The sequence below is a fragment of the Girardinichthys multiradiatus genome, chromosome 2, assembly GCF_021462225.1.
Source record: "Girardinichthys multiradiatus isolate DD_20200921_A chromosome 2, DD_fGirMul_XY1, whole genome shotgun sequence".
In the NCBI taxonomy this organism is placed as follows: Eukaryota; Metazoa; Chordata; class Actinopteri; order Cyprinodontiformes; family Goodeidae; genus Girardinichthys; species Girardinichthys multiradiatus.
The window spans coordinates 21,711,590-21,734,367 of record NC_061795.1 but is presented as its reverse complement, the minus strand read 5'-3'; the positions used below and the strand labels follow the sequence as shown (position 1 = coordinate 21,734,367).

At 39.5% G+C, this 22,778-nt stretch overlaps 1 protein-coding gene across 2 annotated transcripts in view; it reads left to right on the top strand.

Annotated features, from left to right (window-relative positions):
* Positions 1-22,778, top strand: part of LOC124880148 (zinc finger protein aebp2-like) — a 46,206-nt gene that overhangs the window by 2,355 nt on the left and 21,073 nt on the right. For both annotated transcript variants that reach the window (XM_047385094.1, XM_047385099.1), the window contains exons 2-6: positions 2,710-2,920; positions 7,201-7,308; positions 10,481-10,667; positions 12,522-12,646; positions 17,738-17,805. In XM_047385094.1, the coding sequence (XP_047241050.1) occupies positions 2,710-2,920; positions 7,201-7,308; positions 10,481-10,667; positions 12,522-12,646; positions 17,738-17,805 (699 nt within the window). The remainder of the gene's footprint in view (positions 1-2,709; positions 2,921-7,200; positions 7,309-10,480; positions 10,668-12,521; positions 12,647-17,737; positions 17,806-22,778) is intronic.

The window sequence follows — 22,778 nt, the reverse complement described above, 5'->3', positions numbered from 1 at the left end:
AGAGGGTGAGCATTAAGTTGTTGCCAGCAAAAGCTTGGATGATGCCCCTCTCCAGAAAGGTGTCACAGGTAGACACAGAGTCAGGCCAGGTGTAGCTTCTAGGAAGAGAAAAAATAGAGAACAAAGTTAAAAGCTGAAATAACAGCAAATAATGGAAAATTGGAGAGTAGTGTGAGAATGTAGCGAAGAGGGTGAAAGTGGTCGTTATGTCCTCCAGCAGCCTTAGACTATAGCAGCATAACTACACAGATAGTTTCAGTTCAGATTATTTAGTTAAACGGCGCTAATTTACAACAATGTCGTCTCAAGGAACCTCACAAAGGGTCCCACTTATTGTCATTGTTATACTAAAAACCACAAGGATTGGGATACCTCCCTCTGTCAGACTGATTATAACCATTTGAAGAGAAGGGGTCACACAGGTAGCAGAAATGGAGGGTGTGTTTGCACCTCAACCATAACTGAGCCGGTTTAGGCTAAACCTGACTCCCCCTTACTCCAACAAACAAGGAGGGAGGAAGACGAAGGTAAAAAATAAGGAAGATAGCTCAGGATAACCTAAGGCACTCTAACTATAAGCTTTATCAAAAAGGAAAGTTTTAAGCCTAGCCTTAAAAGTAGACAGGGTGTCTGCCTCACGGACTAAAACTGGGAGCTGGTTCCACAGGAGAGGAGCCTGATAACTAAAGGATCTGCCTCCCATTCTACTTCTAGAGACTCTAGGAACCACCAGTAGACCAGCAGTCTGAGAACGAAGTGCTCTGTTAGGAATATATGGAACAATCAGATCTCTGATGTATGATGGAGCTAGATCATTAAGGGCTTTATATGTGAGGAGGAAAATTTTAAATTCTATTCTGGATTTAACAGGGAGCCAATGAAGGGAAGCTAAAATAGGAGAAATATGATCTCTCTTTTTAATTTTCATCAGAACTCTTGCTGCAACATTTTGAATCAGCTGAAGGCTTTTAACAGCATTTTGTGGACATCCTGATAGTAAAGAATTACAATAGTCCAGCCATGAAGTTAAAATTGCATGGACTAGTTTTTCAGCGTCACTCCTGGATAGGATATTTCTAATTTTGGCAATGTTCTGGAGATGAAAGAAGGAAATCCTATAAACCTGTTTAATATGGGATTTAAATAACATGTCCTGGTCAAAAATAACACCAAGGTTTTTTACTTTATTACCGGAGGTCAATTTAATGCCATCCAGGTTAAGTGATTGACTTAGCAGTTTCTTTTTTAAAGACTCCGGTCCAAAGACGACAACTTCTGTCTTGTCTGAATTTAGAAGCAGAAAATTTAAAGTCATCCAAGTTTTTATATCTTCAAGACATGCTTGTAGTCTATCTAACTGGTAGGGTTCATCAGGATTTATGGATAAGTAAAGCTGAGTGTCATCAGCGTAACAGTGAAAATGTATCCCATGCTGCCTGATAATTTGACATATTGGAAGCATATATATAGTAAAGAGAATTGGCCCAAGTATTGAACCCTGTGGTACTCCACAATTAACTCTGGAGTTTAAAGATGATTTATCATTTACATGAACAAACTGGAATCTGTCAGACAAATAAGATTTAAACCAGCCTAGCGCTGTTCCCCTGATCCCTTCAGCATATTCCAGTCATTCTAAGATAATATTGTGATTGACTGGATCAAATGCAGCACTGAGATCTAACAGAACCAGTACAGGCACAAGTCCATTATCTGAGGCCATAAGAATATCATTAGTGACTTTCAGCAGAGCTGTTTCAGTGCTATAATGAGCTCTGAAGCCTGACTGAAACTCTTCAAACAGGTCATTACTGTGTAAATGCTCACACATTTGATTAGCAACAATTTTCTCAAGAATTTTAGATAAGAACGGAAGATTGGATATAGGTCTGTAATTTTTCAAGTCATCTCTATCAAGCGAAGGTTTCTTAAAGGTTTAATTACAGCTACCTTAAAAGCTTGTGGTACATATCCATTTACTAAAGATTAATCATATCTAAAATGGGGCTGGTAATCAGAGGGAACACTTCTTTAAATATGTTTAAGGAAGTGTTTTCAAAAGTACCTCATGTTCATTATGAAGTATGGGGGAGGATATGTGATGCTGTGGGCCTTTTTCTCTTTCAAAGGCCTTGGGAAGCTTGTTAAAATGTGTGGCACAATAACTTCTTTGAAATATGAGGACATTTTTAATAAAAGACTGGTGTATACTACTAGTAAAAGGGAAATAGGTCGCTGTTTGACTGTTCTGCTCGATAATGACCCAAATGTTGTCAAATCATCGCAGAAATGATTTGCCTGGATTCGGCTAGGTTTTTATTGAGATTATGCAACTGCAGTAAAAGATTGATTTATGTTGGGCTTTTTTATCGGCTGTGGCATTTGTAGAGGGGAAACAAACTTTAGTATAAAACTTCTATTCAATTATTCAGTGATTGTGACAGCCTTGAAACATGCATAGGACATCCTGGAGAACCTGTATGCTACACCTCCGCTGATTTCTGTCGAGATTTGTAGATTTGATGTGGCATGCAAGAAGTTCCAGCCTGAAGTAGCTTTTACCCATGCTGAATATGCAGCGCAGCAAGAAAACTCTGCACCTGCTCTTCATGTCTGTGATAAAAGCCGGATCCTTATTTGTTTATGACCATCAGACTACAGTTCTTAAGCGTCTCTTTACAAATCAGCCTGCTTTTTCCTCTCTTTCAGTGTCTGCAGTACCACCACAGAAATGGAAAGCATAGGATCCAGTGGGCGTTCCACTCCTGCGCTGTTGAATGGACAGAGCAGCACCAGGTCTTCTGCCACCAAGACATTGGCTTACACTTGCTGCTGGGACCACTGTCCACAGTTCTTTAACTCCAGCCCTGATCTGGCAGAGCATATCAGGGGAATTCACGTGGACAGCCAGAGAGGAGGGGTTGGTAGACTTTAAAGTTTTCATGGAGCTTTGTGTCGATCTTCTTCATTCACCTTGACAAACTTGACAGCTAGTGTGGTGACGGTGCAAACACCCAGCACAGCAGGAAAATGGCTTCAAGTTGATAATTTACATTCAGATTTGGGAGTACTAATGATTTTCTTCAACTTAAAAGTCACCAAAAAAAAAATCAGATGTATAAAACCGTGCGTACACATGTCACCGTACATCTTTCCTTCATACATCCCGCTTTGCGTGGAATTGGGCGCAGCTGCATGTGCATCTTAGACCACCTGGTCCCTGTCCCTAAATATGTTTGGAAATTAGTATAATTACCTAGAAGCCGGCCATCAAGCGCAGAGCCAGCTTGAGGTTTGTTCCCAACACAGCTAGTGTAATTATAAGATTTATATAGTATAAAGAAATCATGAGTTGAGGAGGCCCATGTGCCAGTGCATTTGTGAGACATTTGCACATCACAAATGGGTTGTACATATATTGAATGAAAATACTTTCTATTCAGAAAAGCATATTCACTTGCAGATGGGGCCGTAGCTCTGATTGCATTCGGAAATCGGTTCCTTGCTGCAAATGAAGGCCACAGTTTAGGGGAGCTTTAGATATCTGAACAACGTACGGATGAGGCCCATATGGCTGGCATGGCCCGGCTCAGGGATGACTGTTAAATACCCAACCTCTCAGTCGGCTCCCTCTGAACAGCTACGGTTGAAAGGACCGCAGCGTAGTGAGAAATTGAACTGGCACTGTCGACGCATGGCTCCTTCTAGGTTCCCCCTGTAACACTGGGCAATCTAAACCGGCTAATAAGCCACCCAGCATCGTGTACCAGCAGGTCCGTACAATCTCTGAACAAAACGCATCCACTGACTTGTTCCATTGGGGATGTCCTCCAGCTGTGCAAAGCTGCCGTCGTTCCACAACTAAGCACAACTTTACGCAGCAATTTATGGACATATGTGATTGTCTACAGCTTGTTCACCTTATGAATCATCACACCTGACTTGTTTTAAACTGCTGATCCGACACCGTTTTCTGTCCCCTCAGTGCACAGACCGATGCGCATTTACATCTACAGGCGAAAGAAACGGAGGAAAATGTATAGTTTACATCCAACTGAGGTTGTCTCCATCATTGTTTGAGATGTTATTGTTTTACGTTCATCACTTGGGTTTAAACCATAACAGCTGGAATTTATGAAAAAACATCGTGTTCGATGCTCCTTTAGTTAAATAAACTGAATGAGTCATAATTCAGTATATTTAGGTGACTTTTAGTTCTCTGTACTTTATTGTCGATTGAAGAAGTTTGCGTGGATTAACGCACTTTGAAACATTGCGACGGACGGTTTTTTGTGTGTAGGCACGGTTCGTACATGAGGCCCCAGGTCTCAGATCATGTGCACTAGTTTATGTCTGTGTCGACCTGCGTTGCAGCAGAGCAAATAAAGCTGTCAGAGAGTTTACAGTCAATAGTTATGTATGTTTAACAGTACGGGATTTGATTCGGTACCCATTCCTAGCCACAGGTTGCCTAAGGTTATCATGCTAACCTTAATATTGTTGAAACTTCAGGATAAAACTGTAAAACTCTGCATTTAATGTACCTATTTATTTGACTGCATGAAAGACATCAGCTGCTCTTCATTCTGGGGTTTATGGACAACAAAAACCTCCTTGGGGTGACTGGGAATGCTTGCATTCAGACATGCTGGAGCTCTACTTTGGAGGTAGTGAAAGGGAGATGGTTCTGCCTTGGATCAGATAGAGGGACCCTGTCTTACATTCTGGCCTGTGCAGTTCTGTGCAATATTGTGCTGAATGCTCTGGTTTAATTTGATCTTCAGCGTGATGTGCTGATATTATTGTGAAGGCTGTCAGATGGAGACAGTACCTCATCCCACACTTCTAAAATGCAATACTTATTTTTGCCGAGTAGGCGATTAAAATAACAAGACATTACATAATATTTGCAGAGACTTTATTTTTGTGAGGAACTGTGTTTCTTGTTTTTTGCTCCTTTTGTGATGCTGTCAGTCTAAAACCTGAGAGAAAAGGATCTTTTTTTTAAACCATCTTCTGTTTATCAATACCCCTAACTCTGTGGACAAGGCAGCTGGATAAATGGGTCAGGTGTGGTGTATATATACAGATCCTTCTCAAAATATTAGCATATTGTGATAAAGTGCATTATTTTCCATAATGTCATGATGAAAATTTAACATTCATATATTTTAGATTTATTGCACACTAACTGAAATATTTCAGGTCTTTTATTGTCTTAATACGGATGATTTTGGCATACAGCTCATGAAAACCCAAAATTCCTATCTCACAAAATTAGCATATCATTAAAAGGGTCTCTAAACGAGCTATGAACCTAATCATCTGAATCAACGAGTTAACTCTAAACACCTGCAAAAGATTCCTGAGGCCTTTAAAACTCCCAGCCTGGTTCATCACTCAAAACCCCAATCATGGGTAAGACTGCCGACCTGACTGCTGTCCAGAAGGCCACTATTGACACCCTCAAGCAAGAGGGTAAGACACAGAAAGAAATTTCTGAACGAATAGGCTGTTCCCAGAGTGCTGTATCAAGGCACCTCAGTGGGAAGTCTGTGGGAAGGAAAAAGTGTGGCAGAAAACGCTGCACAACGAGAAGAGGTGACCAGACCCTGAGGAAGATTGTGGAGAAGGGCCGATTCCAGACATTGGGGGACCTGCGGAAGCAGTGGACTGAGTCTGGAGTAGAAACATCCAGAGCCACCGTGCACAGGCGTGTGCAGGAAATGGGCTACAGGTGCCGCATTCCCCAGGTCAAGCCACTTTTGAACCAGAAACAGCGGCAGAAGCGCCTGACCTGGGCTACAGAGAAGCAGCACTGGACTGTTGCTCAGTGGTCCAAAGTACCTTTTTCGGATGAAAGCAAATTCTGCATGTCATTCGGAAATCAAGGTGCCAGAGTCTGGAGGAAGACTGGGGAGAAGGAAATGCCAAAATGCCAGAAGTCCAGTGTCAAGTACCCACAGTCAGTGATGGTCTGGGGTGCCGTGTCAGCTGCTGGTGTTGGTCCACTGTGTTTTATCAAGGGCAGGGTCAATGCAGCTAGCTATCAGGAGATTTTGGAGCACTTCATGCTTCCATCTGCTGAAAAGCTTTATGGAGATGAAGATTTCATTTTTCAGCACGACCTGGCACCTGCTCACAGTGCCAAAACCACTGGTAAATGGTTTACTGACCATGGTATCACTGTGCTCAATTGGCCTGCCAACTCTCCTAACCTGAACCCCATAGAGAATCTGTGGGATATTGTGAAGAGAACGTTGAGAGACTCAAGACCCAACACTCTGGATGAGCTAAAGGCCGCTATCGAAGCATCCTGGGCCTCCATAAGACCTCAGCAGTGCCACAGGCTGATTGCCTCCATGCCACGCTGCATTGAAGCAGTCATTTTTGCAAAAGGATTCCTGACCAAGTATTGAGTGCATAACTGTACATGATTATTTGAAGGTTGAAGTTTTTTTGTATTAAAAACACTTTTCTTTTATTGGTCGGATGAAATATGCTAATTTTGTGAGATAGGAATTTTGGGTTTTCATGAGCTGTATGCCACAATCATCCGTATTAAGACAATAAAAGACCTGAAATATTTCAGTTAGTGTGCAATGAATCTAAAATATATAAATGTTAAATTTTCATCATTACATTATGGAAAATAATGCACTTTATCACAATATGCTAATATTTTGAGAAGGACCTGTAGTGTGATTGCATCTTGGCCCCAGATTTACCAACCTTCAGTTGTTCTTATGCTGGGAATGTCCATTGTTTCATCAATCACATGTGAAACTTGTTCTAAGATCATTTCTGCACCCCAACCAAATGTGTAAGTTATGCACAAACATCCGGTCACCATTAATTTCTACTGGATTTTTAACCATTTTTATTTAAGTGAAATGCTTCCCTATCATGTATGATGTTGTTTTTCAGACTCTCAGTTGTTTCCACAAGTACGTTCAGTGGCCTTTTAATTGAAAAATGTCAAGACAAGGCATTACTAAAGGAGACGGTTGCAGTGGTTAAATGTTATGGTTTTCTTTGTCTCGAACAATATTAGGAATATCCCTAACCTCCAGGACATCCTCTACCTGCTGCCGTTTTCAGGAGAAATTAACAGACTACAAAGAATTAAGGTTAGTCCTTGCCTGAATACCATGACCGCTGGTCTAATTTTTTCCCTCTCTCTTTGTGTCTGTTTCTTAGGTATTTGTATGTCTCTGGAAGCGTTGCAAGGTGTATAACACGCCGTCCACAAGTCAGAGTTGGCTGCAGAGACACATGCTGACACACAGTGGAGATAAGCCCTTCAAGGTAAAAAAAAACAACAATGTGCTTGTGATGGTGTGTGGTAGAGCATTTCCCCCTTTTCAGAAAATCTTTCTTTTTTGTACTGTGACTTGCAAAAGTATTCACCCCCACTTGGCATTTTTCATTGTTCCCTCACAACCTGGAATTAAAATGGATTGTTTGAGAATTTACAGACGAGCCAAGATGTTTGAAGATCTATCAAGTTTTTTGTTTTTTTTTATTGTGAAGCAAACAACAAATTGGACAGAATAACAGAAAACGTCAGTGTGAATAACTGTTCATCCCCCTACAGTCTGTACTTTCTAGAGCCACCTTTTGCAGAAATTCTAGCTGCAAGTCTTTAATTTCCCTTTGGGATTAATAAAGTATTTTTGAATTGAATTGAATTGAAGTCACTTTAGTTGAGCCTTTATGAGCTTCCCACATCTTGTCACTGGGAGTTTTGCCCATTCCTTAATGCATAACTGCTCCAGCTCCTTCATGTTGGATGGGTTTTGCTTGTGAACAGCAATTTTCAGGTCTAGCCATGGATTCTCAATTGATTTGAGGTCTGGACTTTGACTAGGCCATTCCAAAATGTTTAGATGTTTCCCCTTGAACCACTGGAGTGTTGCTCTAGCAGTACGCTACGGGCAGTTGTCCTCCTGGAAGACGAACCTCCGTCCCTGTCTTACATCCCAGGCTGATTGACACAGGTTTTGTTCAAGAAAATCCCTGTATTTAGAACCATTCATCTTTCCCTCAACTCAGACCAGTTTTCCAGTCCTTGTTGGTGAAAACATCCCCACAGCACAATGCTGCCACTATCATGTTTCCCTGTGGGGGTGGTGTTCTTGGGATGATGGGATGTGTTGGGTTTGCGTCAGACATAGTGTTTTCCTTGGTGGCAGAAAAGTAAAATTTTAGTCTAATCTGACCAGAAACCTTTCCACCATACATTTTGGGAGTCGCCCACGTGCCTTTTGGTAAACTCAAAACGTGCCTTCTTATTTTTAACACTTTCAGGCCCTTGAATAAAGCCCATATGGACAGATACTCCAGTCTCTGCTGTGAAACTCTGCAGTTTTTTCAGGGTTACTTTGGTCTCTGTGCTGCCTGTCTGATTAATGCCCTCCTTGCCCAGTCTGTGAGTTTTGGTGGGCAGCCCTCTCTTGGCAGGTCTGTTGTGGTACCATGTGCTTTTCATCTAAATAGGATAGTTTTGATAATGCTTAGGAGAAACATCAAAGATTTGGACATTTTTTATAACCCCACCCTGCCTGGTTTGAGAGCTCCTTGGTCTTCATGGTGTGATGCCCCTCGTTTGGAGGTGCTGCAGTCTTTGGGGCCTTTCAGTAAAGGTGTGATTATTGTGACACTTAGACTGCACACAGGTAGTCTTTATTTCACTAGGAAGTAAATATGTGTGTTTTGAAGGAAATTGGTTGCACCAGAACATTTTAGGAGCTTCATATCAAAGGGGGTGGATACATATGCACATACCAACTTTCAGTTTGTTCTTTTTATGTTTTTCTCATTTCACTTCACCAGGTTGGAATGTAAGAAAATGGGTAAAAAGCCGAGGGGGATGAAGACTGTAAGAAGACACTGTATGATGTGGAAATCCGCTCATGATTCATCTGACCTAAATTAGGGTTAGGATTAGAAACCTAAAAACAGGTGCTGAAGCATTAAGACTTTTTATTTAGATTTTAGATTTTTTTAAAAATATTTATTTAGTTGTTTAGACTTTTGTTTAATCATCTATTGATGTTAAAGATAATAGACTATACTTTTTTAAAACCACAACCTCAGGCCCTGTGTTATTAGCCAATCATTTGTATATACGCAGGGACATGCACAGATAGACGCTAGGTGGTGCTAGAGCACCTGCCTTTTTATCCTGTGGAGAAAAAAGTGCCCTCCTGAAATTTATTCATTTATTTTTTACAGTGTATAGTGTGGGGTCCAAGGTAAAATTTCTTCATTTAAAGGCCTATAATACCAGTGCCCCACGTTTTGAAGTTTTGATCGACAACACACATCCGTGTCCCGCCTCGTGTGTCTCTCAACAGAAACAGGCTGCGTGCAGAGCGGAGAGTTGGACCTGCACTGGTGCAGCTTACCCGCTATGTCTTCTATGGCCGCCACCATGCGCCAGGAGAATCTCTACGATTTAACTCTTAGATTAAATTAGAAGAAATAAATTCAAATCTATCTCATAGATGTCGGTATTACATTTGCTATTATGGCCCATAATGACTTCTGTTTGACTCATGTTTTTTATTTTTTTATTGCAAATACGGCCAAATGAGCTGGTTAACATTACAATTCACTACTAAAATACCTTTAATAAAGTTCAGTAAATGTGGGGCATGTAGACTAAGTTGTATTTTCTACTTCTGTGTGTGTAAAAATGATGATGTGATCAGAGTATTTTATTTTCTAAATAGCAGACATCTTATCAGTTCTCAGGACTTGTAATCTCATTAATTTTTATTCTCTAAGAATAATTTCTGTCATATATCACGCTGGCTACATGCAGAAGTATAGATGATTCTTCTTATGATCATATTCTCTGGTGTTGGTTTCAGTTTGACTATAAAGATTTTATAACTCATTTTCTGGGTATAGTTGATTTACGCTGTAGAATGGTTACTGGTTACTGAACATAACTCATTTAGTGTGACCTACCTGGTAAATTTGGCAGTGTAACCTGCTTTGCTACAACATAAGGTTATTTAGTGCAGAAGACATTTTGTGATAAAAGTAATGATATAGTCAAGACAAAAACGTTGTGCTCAGTGTGTAAAAAGAAAAAAAATGAAGGATAACGTAAGTTTCAAATTTGACTCAGGAAGTTCAGGTTGTGAATCAGTAATCTAACTTTAAATCAGTCTATGATCATTTTGTTGCCTTATTAATTTAAAGAATTTTGTCAAATGCATTCTTGTTTTGAGTTTTTTTTTTCCTGAGTGGTCATTTCCCTTGAACCCACAGGACAGTTTGTTTTGGGGTTGCTTAGTAATACATATAAATTATGTTCATGTTGTGCCTGTAATAAATTTCACACTCCAAAGGCAACTGACAGCTCCATGTGCCGCACAAGGTGCCCTTTTTTTCCACTTGAGCACCTGCCCCACAAAATGTATATACATATGTCATTTTTTTCCCTGTTGGTGCTTATCTTTTTCAGTGTGTAGTTGGTGGTTGCAATGCCAGCTTTGCTTCTCAAGGAGGGCTGGCCCGCCACGTCCCCAGTCACTTCAGCCAGCAGAGCTCTTCCAAAATGTCTGGCCAGGCCAAACTGAAGGAGGACTCACCATCTAAGGCAGGAAACAACAAGAGGAAGAAGCTCAAGAACAAACGCAGGTGGTCCCTACGTATGTATCCAGCAAGCACACAAATTAACCCTGTTTCGAAATGTTTTTCTTAGTATTGTCTTTGCATTTTACTGTGGTTTAAATTTCCTTAAGCTTCTTTGTGTGTGTTAGAGAGCAGGTTTACATTAAAACTGCTTTACTGGAGAAGATCAGCGCTTCAGTCTGTTCACTTAGGTTGAATAATTGGCATCAGCGTGGTTTGGGACACTGCAAAGAAATGAGTGAGGGCATGAGGTAACTGGATCGTGGGTTTAATTTGGGCTGGTGTGTTTTATTCCGGACATTGTTTACTGTACATCCAGTATAAGGATGGAATAATTATTGGTTTTAATGGTTACCGTCATATTTCTTACAGTCAGTAGTGCCGCCTCAAAGTGAAATGACTATTGAAAGCATCCTCAACACCCGCGATAGTAAAAACCAAGTTTGGACGTAGAGGATTATGATAACATTTATGGTCTTGGGGCCTGATCTTTAAAAGGTTTAAGTGTACAAAACCACACGTGAACCTGTTTTCGTCCTCAAAGCTGACCTACAAACAAGGTGCTAATCAGATTGCGTGTGTAAAATCCCCAGAACAGCAGGCACAAACATTTTTAGCGAGTTTGCCTTTATGAATGTGCAAAACATATGATAATGACCCAAACATGCAAATGTCTTGGTTATGCAAATGTAATCCCTTACAGGATTGTTATGTTTTAAAATTAGGAAAGCTATACCATACAGAAAGCCAACACCTACAAAATAGCAATATTTTTAGGCTTGAATATTGTCGCTGTTTATGATAACCTCCGAACTCTTCAAACATCTAAAAACAAAAAGAACACGATATGTCTCTAAAAAGAAGTAAAAGTTCAAGAGACACAAACCTAACAAATTAATTGACAGACATATTTGTATTTTATATTGTTAATATTGATTGGCCAGTTTGCTGCAAGTTACGTCCAGCAACACAGTTAACAAGCTGTGAGCTAGGCTGACAGCTCCTATGGAGCTGTCAGCCTAGACCAGCTGCTCCATGTGTGCACCGATGGTGCAGGGCACATGCTACTTTGGACACAGCTCTGCCCTCCTGCGCATTATTTTGATTCAAGGAGAAGCAGGATGTAGTCTTTGCCTCACTATGTCCATTCAGACCACAAACATAAAGCATCTACTCACAGAACAACTTTAAACTCAGCTTTCTGGAGGCAGTAGCCTCTGGGGGCAGTAGCCTCTGGGGGCAGTAGCCTCTGGGGGCAGTAGCAGCCAGGCAGTAGCACATGCAATTTCCTCATTTAAACAGGACAGTCTGGACTGTTTTTTTGTTTTCCATTGCACTCCCACGTCATCCGTCAGAGATGCGGATCGAGTCAGATGATGGAGCACAAGCGTGCTGATTTAATTGGGGGTTAAATTCACGGCCGACTGAGCTGTTGAATGGATCCTAAACGAACAATCACATCCAGTAAGAATTGCCGCACGGCATAAATTCAACGGATGACAGAGCGGACACGGAACGTAGTCAGTGTGAACAAAGACCTAAACCTATAAAAATCTATTTAGTATATTTTTAACTCGAATTACAACCGTGATAATTTTGAGGAACGTGATCAGTTTAATCAATAATCATGACACTAAATTTCTATATCATGAACAGAACAGAAGAATCGAAGTTATACAAGCTTTAAATGAGAGCTGTATCAGCTCCACACCCCTCTTTATGTTATAAAGGCATATCAGTCTTTATGTACAAAGTTAGGTTTTTGTTTAACATATCGCTACTTAACATGTTTCGACCTGTTCTGATTTTTATAGTGTTATTTGTCTCTTCTTTAACTCGCCCCTCATTGAATTTTTCCTCCTAACTTTCAGCAAGGCCCCAGGATTTCTTTGATGTCCAAACTATGGACGCATTGCGTCAAAGGGCCATCTGTCTCAACCTCGCCACCCACATTGAAAGCGGGGGCAACGGTCACAGCGTTGTCTTCCACAGTACGGTACGTGTTTCACTTCCATATGTCTGATAAATGACATCTGTCGAATCCGGGTTTTTTTTTTTTTTGAAAAGCTTAAAAACACCAGAGCAGAATTGTTTAAATGAACGATGTATTTCTTTCAGGGGAGTAAATAACTCTAAAGGTCTTCATTTACATACCTGAGTTTCTCCTATAGTAATACTTTAGAAAAGTACTATAGCAGGATGTGAGTACTGAATACTACATATAGTTTTGCTTAAGCTGAAGTTATGTTTTATCTAGAGAAATTTTGAAAATGTGAAAATATTATTCTTAAATTGCTTACAAATATTTTTCATAAGCCACTTTTTAAATTTTTGCATTTGTACATTTTATTTTTATTTACTATTTACTTACTTTTATAGGAGGATTGTGCTACAGGGACTGAAATGACTTATTGGTGAAACTGAATAAAAGTAATCTGGTGTTCTGTTGAAATCCAGCCATTTGATACCTGTTCAATCTCCTAAACATAAATGGTGACCACAAAGTAAGACTGGTGTTCATCCACCTGCAAATCAGACCTCCCATCATAGATCTGTATTTTGTACTGTCGTATAAAAGGCACTGTATGCTTTCATTTTGCTCTGTATAGACCATCATGACGTGTATTTCTTCCACAAGACGTTATTTTTGTTCTCCAGCAGAGGGCGACAAAGAATCCCTTTGTGAAAGTTGTCTTCCTTTCACAGCGCTTTGTTGAGCACTTCAACTGAACCTGTGAAAAGCCCCTCTGACTGCATGCTATTGTTCTCTGAATCATAGCAAAGACCGTTGGGATTGGTTTTTTTTTTGTGAGCGTCTCTATGCGTTTCTTTTTATGTGCATAATTTTTTGGCTGTGAATGTTTCTTGCCCTTATTTCCAGTGGGTTGCATCCAAGCACTCATGCATGGAGGGAAAAAAAGCAATTGTCGTTTACAGATTGCGGTTTTAAAATCTGTTTAATTTGACTGTAGGTGAAGCGACTTGTAGAGACATCTCGATGTGAAAGGTGTGAAGAATACATCTTTCTGAACATTGTTTTTTGTAGATCTATTAAAGAGCAGTCAATCTTTGTTTAAACCCTTTGCTTTAAACGTGGGTCTAATTTTTGGTTGGCTAAAATTTGAAAATGTTCTGATTATTGAGCCGACATGTTCAGTTGTAAACAAATAACCTATTTTATGTTTATAGCATTTTTACACTTTTTAGCAACCCATAATTTAGAAATTATAGGAAAGTGAGGATAAAGTTCAGAAGGTTTTGAACAAAAATTAAATGGATCAAGACTGTGGGGAAAAAGTCAGTCAGGAGAGGGAAAGTAGCAAATGCAGAGAAACATGGACAAAGAGTAGAAAAACAGAGGTTAAGTGAGGGTCAGGGAAATCGGAAGGAGATCTGACTAGTTGGGCATACAAACTGTTTCTCTTCAACCTCTGGAGGATTGTGGTGAGTAGCAGCGGTGCTCCACCAGACCCCAGGCCCCAGTGGGCCTTCCCAAGCCTGGGGGGATGGAGCAAAGCTGTGGGGGTCCTGTGGAGCTTGGCTAGTGGACCTGTTGACCTGGCACACTAACTCAGTCATGTTTATGATGGGATATTTTTGTTATTTTACCAATTTGCGTCATCCACATCTTGACCCCCTGACTTTAGACAGGCACCCAGTTTTAGCAGGCCTGCCCCCCCTTCTCTCTGGCCCTCCACCTTTTTACTGCTTGTTTTGGAAACACAGTAATATCTACTGTTCACTCCCTGTGTACTCCTACTACCGCTGGCCCTCATTTTTTTTCTTTTACTACTCTTTCATGGGTTTATGGAGGATTAAAATCTGCCCCTTAAAGCTCCAACTGCCATCATCAGACCACTCAGCTCACAAATCACTTTTTCCTGCCAGAACACAAGTTCACTTCTTTTTCTTCAGCTTAAACAAACACTGTCATGTACCGTTTTTAATGTAGCCTTTGTTTGTAATTATTAACTTCATTCCAGAGAACTACATAATTCCAGTTTTGTATTTTACATAAACGTGCAGTAAAACACTTTCTTAGAATTCCATGTAAAGTACTGTTAACACTTCCAAGCAGACGGCAGCAGAGGTTGGACTAAAAACCCTGCATGGTTCAACTTGTTATACGTCCATTGCACAACAAAGTACTTAAAACAATGCACAGTAATTGTCTGCCATAATCACATGCAAGATTGGTCCATCTCAGTTTCATCATTCATGCTTTGCAGCTGTTTTATTCTCTGTATGTTCTCCCCTTCACCCTGAAGTGTTGCATGTGTGCACACATGCGCACATGGAGAATGTTGTAATAGTATTAATGGATGCCGGCGTCTCTGTGTTATTAAGTTGTTGAGCAGTCGGAGCTGAGAACATTATGACCACATCATAACAAGACAAAGAAAGGTAAGAAAAAAGAGAGCACAGCTATTAATAATGGCCTTTTGTGGAGCAGTGACTGCTGCCTCTGTAGAGAAGTCTGTGTCGCTGCGCAGTCGGAACCGTGAAATGACGTGAAAATCGGATAAAACCGTTCCGACTGTGAATGCTTTGAAAACGATCTCATACGTGTCCAACTTAATTCCACATATGAAAGTGACACAATTATGCGTTTTTTGGAGAGAAAAAGATCGGAATAGGGCCTTTCTGATTGCCATAAAAATGTCTGATATAGGTCGCATATGGGATAACGGTCAGATTTGGGCTGCATTTGCAGTGTGAACATAGCCGCAGTCAAACCTTGTCTTTAAGGCATTAAACTGTCAAAGTGACTTTGAACTTATGGTCTGGGTATTTCAGAAACTGCGGATCTTCAGGGATAATCATCTCTCTGGTTTCACTATCCAGCGAGCAGCAGTTGCATGGCCAAAAATGCCTCGTTTATGTTAGAGGTCAGAGATGAACGGCCAGATTATTTTGAGATAATAAAAACATAACAGTATGATGATAGTGTACCCATGAGGCCTGCTTCCAGAAGGTTAATTAAGCATCTCACCAATGCCCAAACCATCAAGAGATACAGTCAACAAATGACGCAACCATGTCAATATGGACCAAAATCTTTTAGAAATGTTTTTTTTACGATCTTGTTAAATCTATGTCATGAAGAATAAAGGTAGTTCTGTAGGCCATAGAGATCTGACATAGTGGCCAGTAAGTTTATATCTAAGCTTTCCTTCAGTGGTTCATATCTTACTTTTTGAACTGAAACACTTATGTGATAACTGGTGGTATTGACTCCTTCCTAGAACCCCTGGTCCATGGTGTACCACAGGGGTCAATATTTGGACCAGTCCTTTACTCAGTGTATATGCCTCCTTTAGGTCACCTCACACAAACATTTCAGTCTGTCTTATTAGTGCTATGCTGATGAGACACAGATCTACATATACCTGAAGTGATCCTACAAAACACACAGCTACACCAGTGCCTAGCAGAGACTAGCAATTACATGACTCTTGATTTTCAACGGAAAAACAGTTTGCTAGAAATGTATCCATCATAGTGGACAAAATTACAAACATTTCACATCTGTTGTACAGTCTAGCTATTTTCAGCTAAGAAATAGAATCAGTACTTTATGCTTTTGTTTAGTCGTGCCTAAACTACTATAACTCTCACTATTCCTGCCTAGACCAATGATTCAGTTTCCACTGACAGGTGGACTAGAACTACGGCTTCAAGAATGTTTACTGAGATAATAATCTATCACTTTGTTGCTCATATCGCCACACTTCTCATCTAGCTTCACTCGCTGCCAGTCCCAGGATTTAGTAGGAAATCCTCCTCCTGGTCCATAAAGTGATAAATAACTTGCCTCCCTTTTACATCAATGATCTGTTAAGTCCAAACACTCCCTCTGGAGCTGTTTGGTCTTTGGATCAAGGCACTTTATATTACCTCCGTCAGGACTGAAATATGTAAGATTGCTCTTTCTTTGTGCTGGGTTCACTGTTTGTTACTGTTTCATTCAGCTGTTTCTGCTTTGCTTTCTGTTTGCATTCTTTGAATGTTTGTTGTATTTTATCTTTGACTTTGTAAATGTAAAGCTTTACTTACCAGCTTTACTTGGCACTGTATTTTTACAGTTAAGTGTTTCAATTCCTTAAACTGATGAAGTATACTCTAAAAGAACGTTTTAACACAAAAATACAAATAGTAAAGCTTCATAAGTGGAGCAGTCTGGGTCTTCGTGACTGGTCTCAAATCAAGCCTCATTTATATCAATCCCAGGAGTAAAAATATATATATTTTAAGATCTTGTGCGTAAGAAAAGTTCTTCACATGTGAGCTCATTCACTAGCCTAAAAACAGCCACCCTGAAAGAGGGAAAAAAAAATCCAAATGATGCAAAAGATTATATCTGTGGCTATTTTTGACTATCCTGGTTGTTTTCCCAGCCTTTCTTTCACTCTTTAAAAATATTTGTAAAATCCTGACCACTTTTACTCTAAACAGCACAGCATGGTGGATGAGGTGCTGCACATTAAAGGGGCAAACGTTTTGAAAAGCAGGTGGGGTCTTAACTTTTTGTTTTAGGAGAAAAGCATCAAAGTTTAAAATTTGTGATTAGGTTTGGAGTTTCACAATTTAAGCCATTACTTTACACCAGTGAGTTGTGTAAAGTTGAGAGGAATTAAGTATTTAGTTCTGATATGATCTAAATCAAATATTCTCACTGGGAATCAGGTTGTTGGGCTTAAATTATTAATAAATACATGCATCCCTGCTTTTGTCTGCAAATGTATTTTATTGCACAGAAAATGGTGAGACGGGTTGAAGTCAAAACTTCAACTTCTTTATTAGGAAAGCTCGAGCACTTTGTCACTATGGAAACTGTTTGAAGATGTGCTCTTATTTTTGTATTGGACAGAATGGGTCAGGATCAGGATGTCTTAGAACCATGTTCCCAAAAGAGTAAACAGGAAGCTGAAACTATGACACTAATCTGAATCACATGCCAGAGATTAAATGCGACTTTATATTTTATGTTACATTTAGGTTAATGTTTTGTGCTTTGTTTAATTTTATTCATTCTCTCATGTTGTTTGAGTGACTCTCGCTGTTTTTCTTCACTGTTTCTGTGCAGGTGCTAGCTAAAAGGAAGGAGGGGACCGGCAAGATGAAAGTACTTTTACACTGGACACCTGAAGACATGTGAGTAAAACGTCTTTCAGCTGTATTGTAAAAATTCATAAATGAATACGGATTGAAAAATAGGTTAATAAATTAGAGATTCAGCGATTATGGTTTTGCTGCAAATTTCGGCAGAGGCATTGCCTCAACATGTGCGTTGGGAGTCCCTGCTGGTTATCAAAAGGAAAATGCAGAACCACTTTGCTGTAACAGGTTTGGACTTCTGGTTGTAAACTGAAGTCTCAGTGCATAAACAGGCAACACGCCTCTGTCTCAAAATGCCCAGGAAGAAAGGCATCATTGTGATGACTCTAAATAGCTTTTAAACTGTATCTGTTCTTTAACAATTTCATCCTCAACCAATTTAGGATTTGATTTCAGAGCAGTAACGCTCAGTGAGAGTTACTGCTCTGTCTCTAAGTAACGATACTGCTTGTATGCAGTGAATCCTTAAAGTTGTTTTTTTTTTCTTGCTACCTGACATTGTGTTTTTGACTCTTTCTTTACCAGTGGAATGATTTAAAGACATTGTTATTGAGTGTTTTTAAAAAAAAGGGTTTTGGGTGTGTGATATATTCCAATAAAACTGCCCTTGGGAAGCCTGAACCTATTGTAGCGTTTTCTACAAAGAAAACGCTACATAGAAGGTAACTAAACCTTTCTCTCTCTTATAAGAATGAAAAATAAATTTTTTAGGGAATTGGTGAGGAAATTAAAGGATTGCCACTGCATAAATGTTTGCATTTAGCTAACATTGCTTTAAAGCACCAGAGTATCACAATATTCTCTGATATATGCACTTAAAAACTAATTCTAAATTTAGCAAGTGTTTATTTCACAAGTTTCAGTGTCAGAATCAAAAATAACTAATGTTATAGCTAACATAACCGTAATAATGTGTATATTTGTTATTTGAAGCAGCAGAAGGAATACATATTTTTAGTTAAAGTGAGTAGATCGTAATCATGAGCTTTTAGCGTAAGCAACACAAAGCTGTGTTATTTTTACTCAACTTTATAGTTTGACTCCTGTTCTTTTATTTAAAATAGAAAAGCAATATTTATTCCTGCTGGTGCTAAATATAAATAGTTTTAGATATTATCACAGAGCATATCTTTTTTGCCATTCTGGTCTTTAGTATAGCATGCTAAAATCAGCTGGTTAATTAGTGGGGCTAGCTGTTCAGGTAACTAGCTTGCAGACATGCCATTTGTTGCTTGACAACTGTAATGGTCTTACCTTAATAGGAGTAAAGTGTATAGCTGAATTTGTTCTTCTTGTAAGGGAGAGAAAAGTGAAACTCTGCCAATGGAGCAACAGGTGGGGGAGGGGCAGCACTGCATTATTCCACGTTCTACACTGGAGTTTGCTCCTGCAGGGTGGAGCATTGTTCCGTTCTCCACACTGTAGAAGGAAACCTCACTGCCATCTTTTTCAAAAAAGCCTTAATATTGTGGAAACTGGAAAACCAAACTTCTTGTGATTTTGATCTTTTTAAACCCTGGGATGACCTGATGATCTGGGCTTGATATAAATCTTTTATCAGTTGAGTTTTTTTTCTTAGAGAGTTGATTTGTCATATTCTTTGACTGCTTAGAAGCTTATTTTTCCCCATATTGTATGTATTCAGACTAACAATTTAGGATAGAAGTCTGGTTAGTAATTTAAATGGTCTATAAACAAATTTAATGACAAATGCCGTACAAAGGAAAATATAGAAACATATTAAGGTAAGGTTATCATAGTTAGTGTTCTTTTCTCCATACATGTGCTGAATAAAGCAGCTGTACTTTAGCTGTAGTACCTCGATTATATTATAATGTGTTTTGTATCTTTTTATCTGTACTTTTCTATGTAACTGCTTTAAACGAGTTCCAGGGTTAAATGTTATTGTGTTTCATTCCTTTATCATCCATAAAAAAAAATCTTCTCATTTCTTCTCCAGCTCTCTTGACTGCTCCAGCCTTGTGTTTCACCAGCTGGTTGAACCGGCCTGAATCACAGAGTTTGAATTGTTTTGTTCACAATAAATCACAACCATTCGTTCCTGGTATACCTTCAACTTAATAGAAGAAGTGGCCTTATATGGTTAAACCTCAGAATGGTCTGATTCCTTTGAAGAGTGAATTAGCACTAATAGTCAATAATTTTCCTTGTACTTCCCTACATAAGAGGTTTTTGATAAGAAGTGTCTAGTTAAAGATTAAGTCCTTCTGTCAGACTGTATTTTATTCAGCCCAGTGTGACCACCCAATTATCATCCAATAGATTCTTATTCCCTTTTTAGCGCAGCTCCCTGGAGGTGAGCATAGGGACTACAGAAGCTCAGCTCAGTATATCAGTCGCGCAATAGAAGAGGCAGGTAGGGCACCATGCTCTCATAAGAAGGAGTCTGACATAACAGTGATTCTCTGCAGAGTTTTTGCCCAAGGGAAGATGCCAGCGTAAGCGCAGGCTTCTTACATTTCCATTAAAGGGTTTGACAGCACTGCCTCTGAAGATGATCAGAGAGAGACAGAAAGAAATACTTGGAAGATGACAAAGACGTTGAAATGAGAGGACAACAAGGGGAAAGGGAAATGATTACAATGTGAAGAGCTTTGGAAATTAAGTTTAAAAGAACATTAATGGCAGAGGGGAAAGAAAACAAACCTTTGGAGATATTGTGTCAAACCTTTTATGATATTTTTTGGGATGTAGCCAACTGTCGGAAGTTTTAATAATTTGGAGAGACTAACAGAGATTTGAGGTTAAAGAAAATGAAAGTTGAGGTTTGTTGATGAGAGAGAGAAACGTCTCAAATTAATATTAAAGGAGCAGTAAACATGTAGATTGGTGGTTGGACCCTACACAGAATCAGATATAGATCTCTGACGGCTATTGAAGGTAAGGGTAATAAAACACAACATTTAAGATTAAAATATCAGACCAAAAAAAAAGATCTTTATTACAGAAATACAAGCTTAATGAAAAATATGTTTCATCTGACAAGAAAGCCATCTTGGAAGGCCTATAATAATTTATTGAATATGGCTGCATTTGCCTCATAGCAAAATGATGCTCAGAAGAACTTAAACTGCAAGTGTTGATGTCCAGGATTTAGACATATACGTAATCAAAGGATTCAATTTTACAGTTTATTTGCCTAGAGTCACAGTTAACATCATATTTAAGGTTTATTTCTAAATTCATCAGTTCTTAATTATTAAGCTTACCACGAGCAAAGCGGTAAATGAGCAAACGTTTTAGTAATGAGCAAAATATGCATCAAAACTCTCCATGAAATTATGGATGTTCAATATTCCCTTTAAGAGGACTTCTTTTATACATTGTGTACAAGGCCATAAAGGATTGCAGTTTATTAAATCCGTTGTAAGCCAACATTTGTTTTACACAGAAAATTATATTTGAATTCGTTATAATAACAATTTTAGGACTTTAGCTTTCTTGTGCATCTGCTCTGCAGTTTGTTTCATAAATACATCATGCTGCAGCCTATTGGGTTCATTGGCAGGACTGTGGAACCATCTGGCTTCTGTTAGTCTTCGTTGTATTGGTGGTGCTGTTGGTGTTGTAGGTTTGTTGCACTCTGGGAACGACAGAAGCTCTAACAAAGTTCGGTTGTGTACTTAAAGCTCCACTTTGTTAGCACTCTGAAGTACTAGTTAGCTAGCTAGTACTTAAATTTATCTACAACCCAAAACATGTATAATAAAAGGGTTGATGCAGTATCTCCAAATGTTTGTTTTCTTTCATTTGGATGTGGGTAAAAGGGCACAATGTTAGTAGACTATACCCTGGACTCCTTCTGATAAGAAACATACAGCTGATTTAGTCGTCCTTCAGTGCTGCACTGAACTCAGCATTAATGGCTATACTTCATTTGGGTGAATTAGGGTGTAAGTGTGTTTTTGTTCAGTCACTGAGTCAATCAGTAACTGCATGAATGTGGGAAGTCATTTACAGTGCCTTGCGAAAGTATTCGGCCCCCTTGGACTTTTCAACCTCTTGCCACATTTCAGGCTTCAAACATAAAGATGTAAAATACTAATTTTTTGTGAAGAATCAACAACAAGTGGGACACAATCGTGAAGTGGAATGAAATTTATTGGATGCGTCAAACTTTTTTAACATATAAAAAACTGAAAAGTGGGGCGTGCAATATTATTCGGTCCCTTTACTTTCAGTGCAGCAAACTCACTCCAGAAGTTCAGTGAGGATCTCTGAATGATCCAATGTTGTCCCAAATGACTGATGATGATAAATAGAATCCACCTGTGTGTAATCAAGTCTCCGTATAAATGCACCTGCTCTGTGATAGTCTCAGGGTTCTGTTCAAAGCGCAGAGAGCATCATGAAGACCAAGGAACACACCAGGCAGGTCCGAGATACTGTTGTGGAGAAGTTTAAAGACGGATTTGGATACAAAAAGATTTCCCAAGCTTTAAACATCCCAAGGAGCACTGTGCAAGCAATCATATTGAAATGGAAGGAGTATCAGACCAGTGCGAATCTACCAAGACCCGGCCGTCCCTCTAAACTTTCATCTCGAACAAGGAGAAGACTGATCAGAGATGCGGCCAAGAGGCCCATGATCACTCTGGATGAACTGCAGAGATCTACAGCTGAGGTGGGAGAGTCTGTCCATAGGACAACAATCAGTCGTACACTGCACAAATCTGGCCTTTATGGAAGAGTGGCAAGAAGAAAGCCATTTCTCAAAGATATCCATAAAAAGTCTCGTTTAAAGTTTGCCACAAGCCACCTGGGAGACACACCAAACATGTGGAAGAAGTTGCTCTGGTCAGATGAAACCAAAATCGAACTGTTTGGCCACAATGCAAAACGATATGTTTGGCGTAAAAGCAACACAGCTCATCACCTTGAACACACCATCTCCAATGTCAAACATGGTGGTGGCAGCATCATGGTTTGGGCCTGCTATTTGTCAGCAGGGACAGGGAAGATGGTCAAAATTGATGGGAAGATGTATG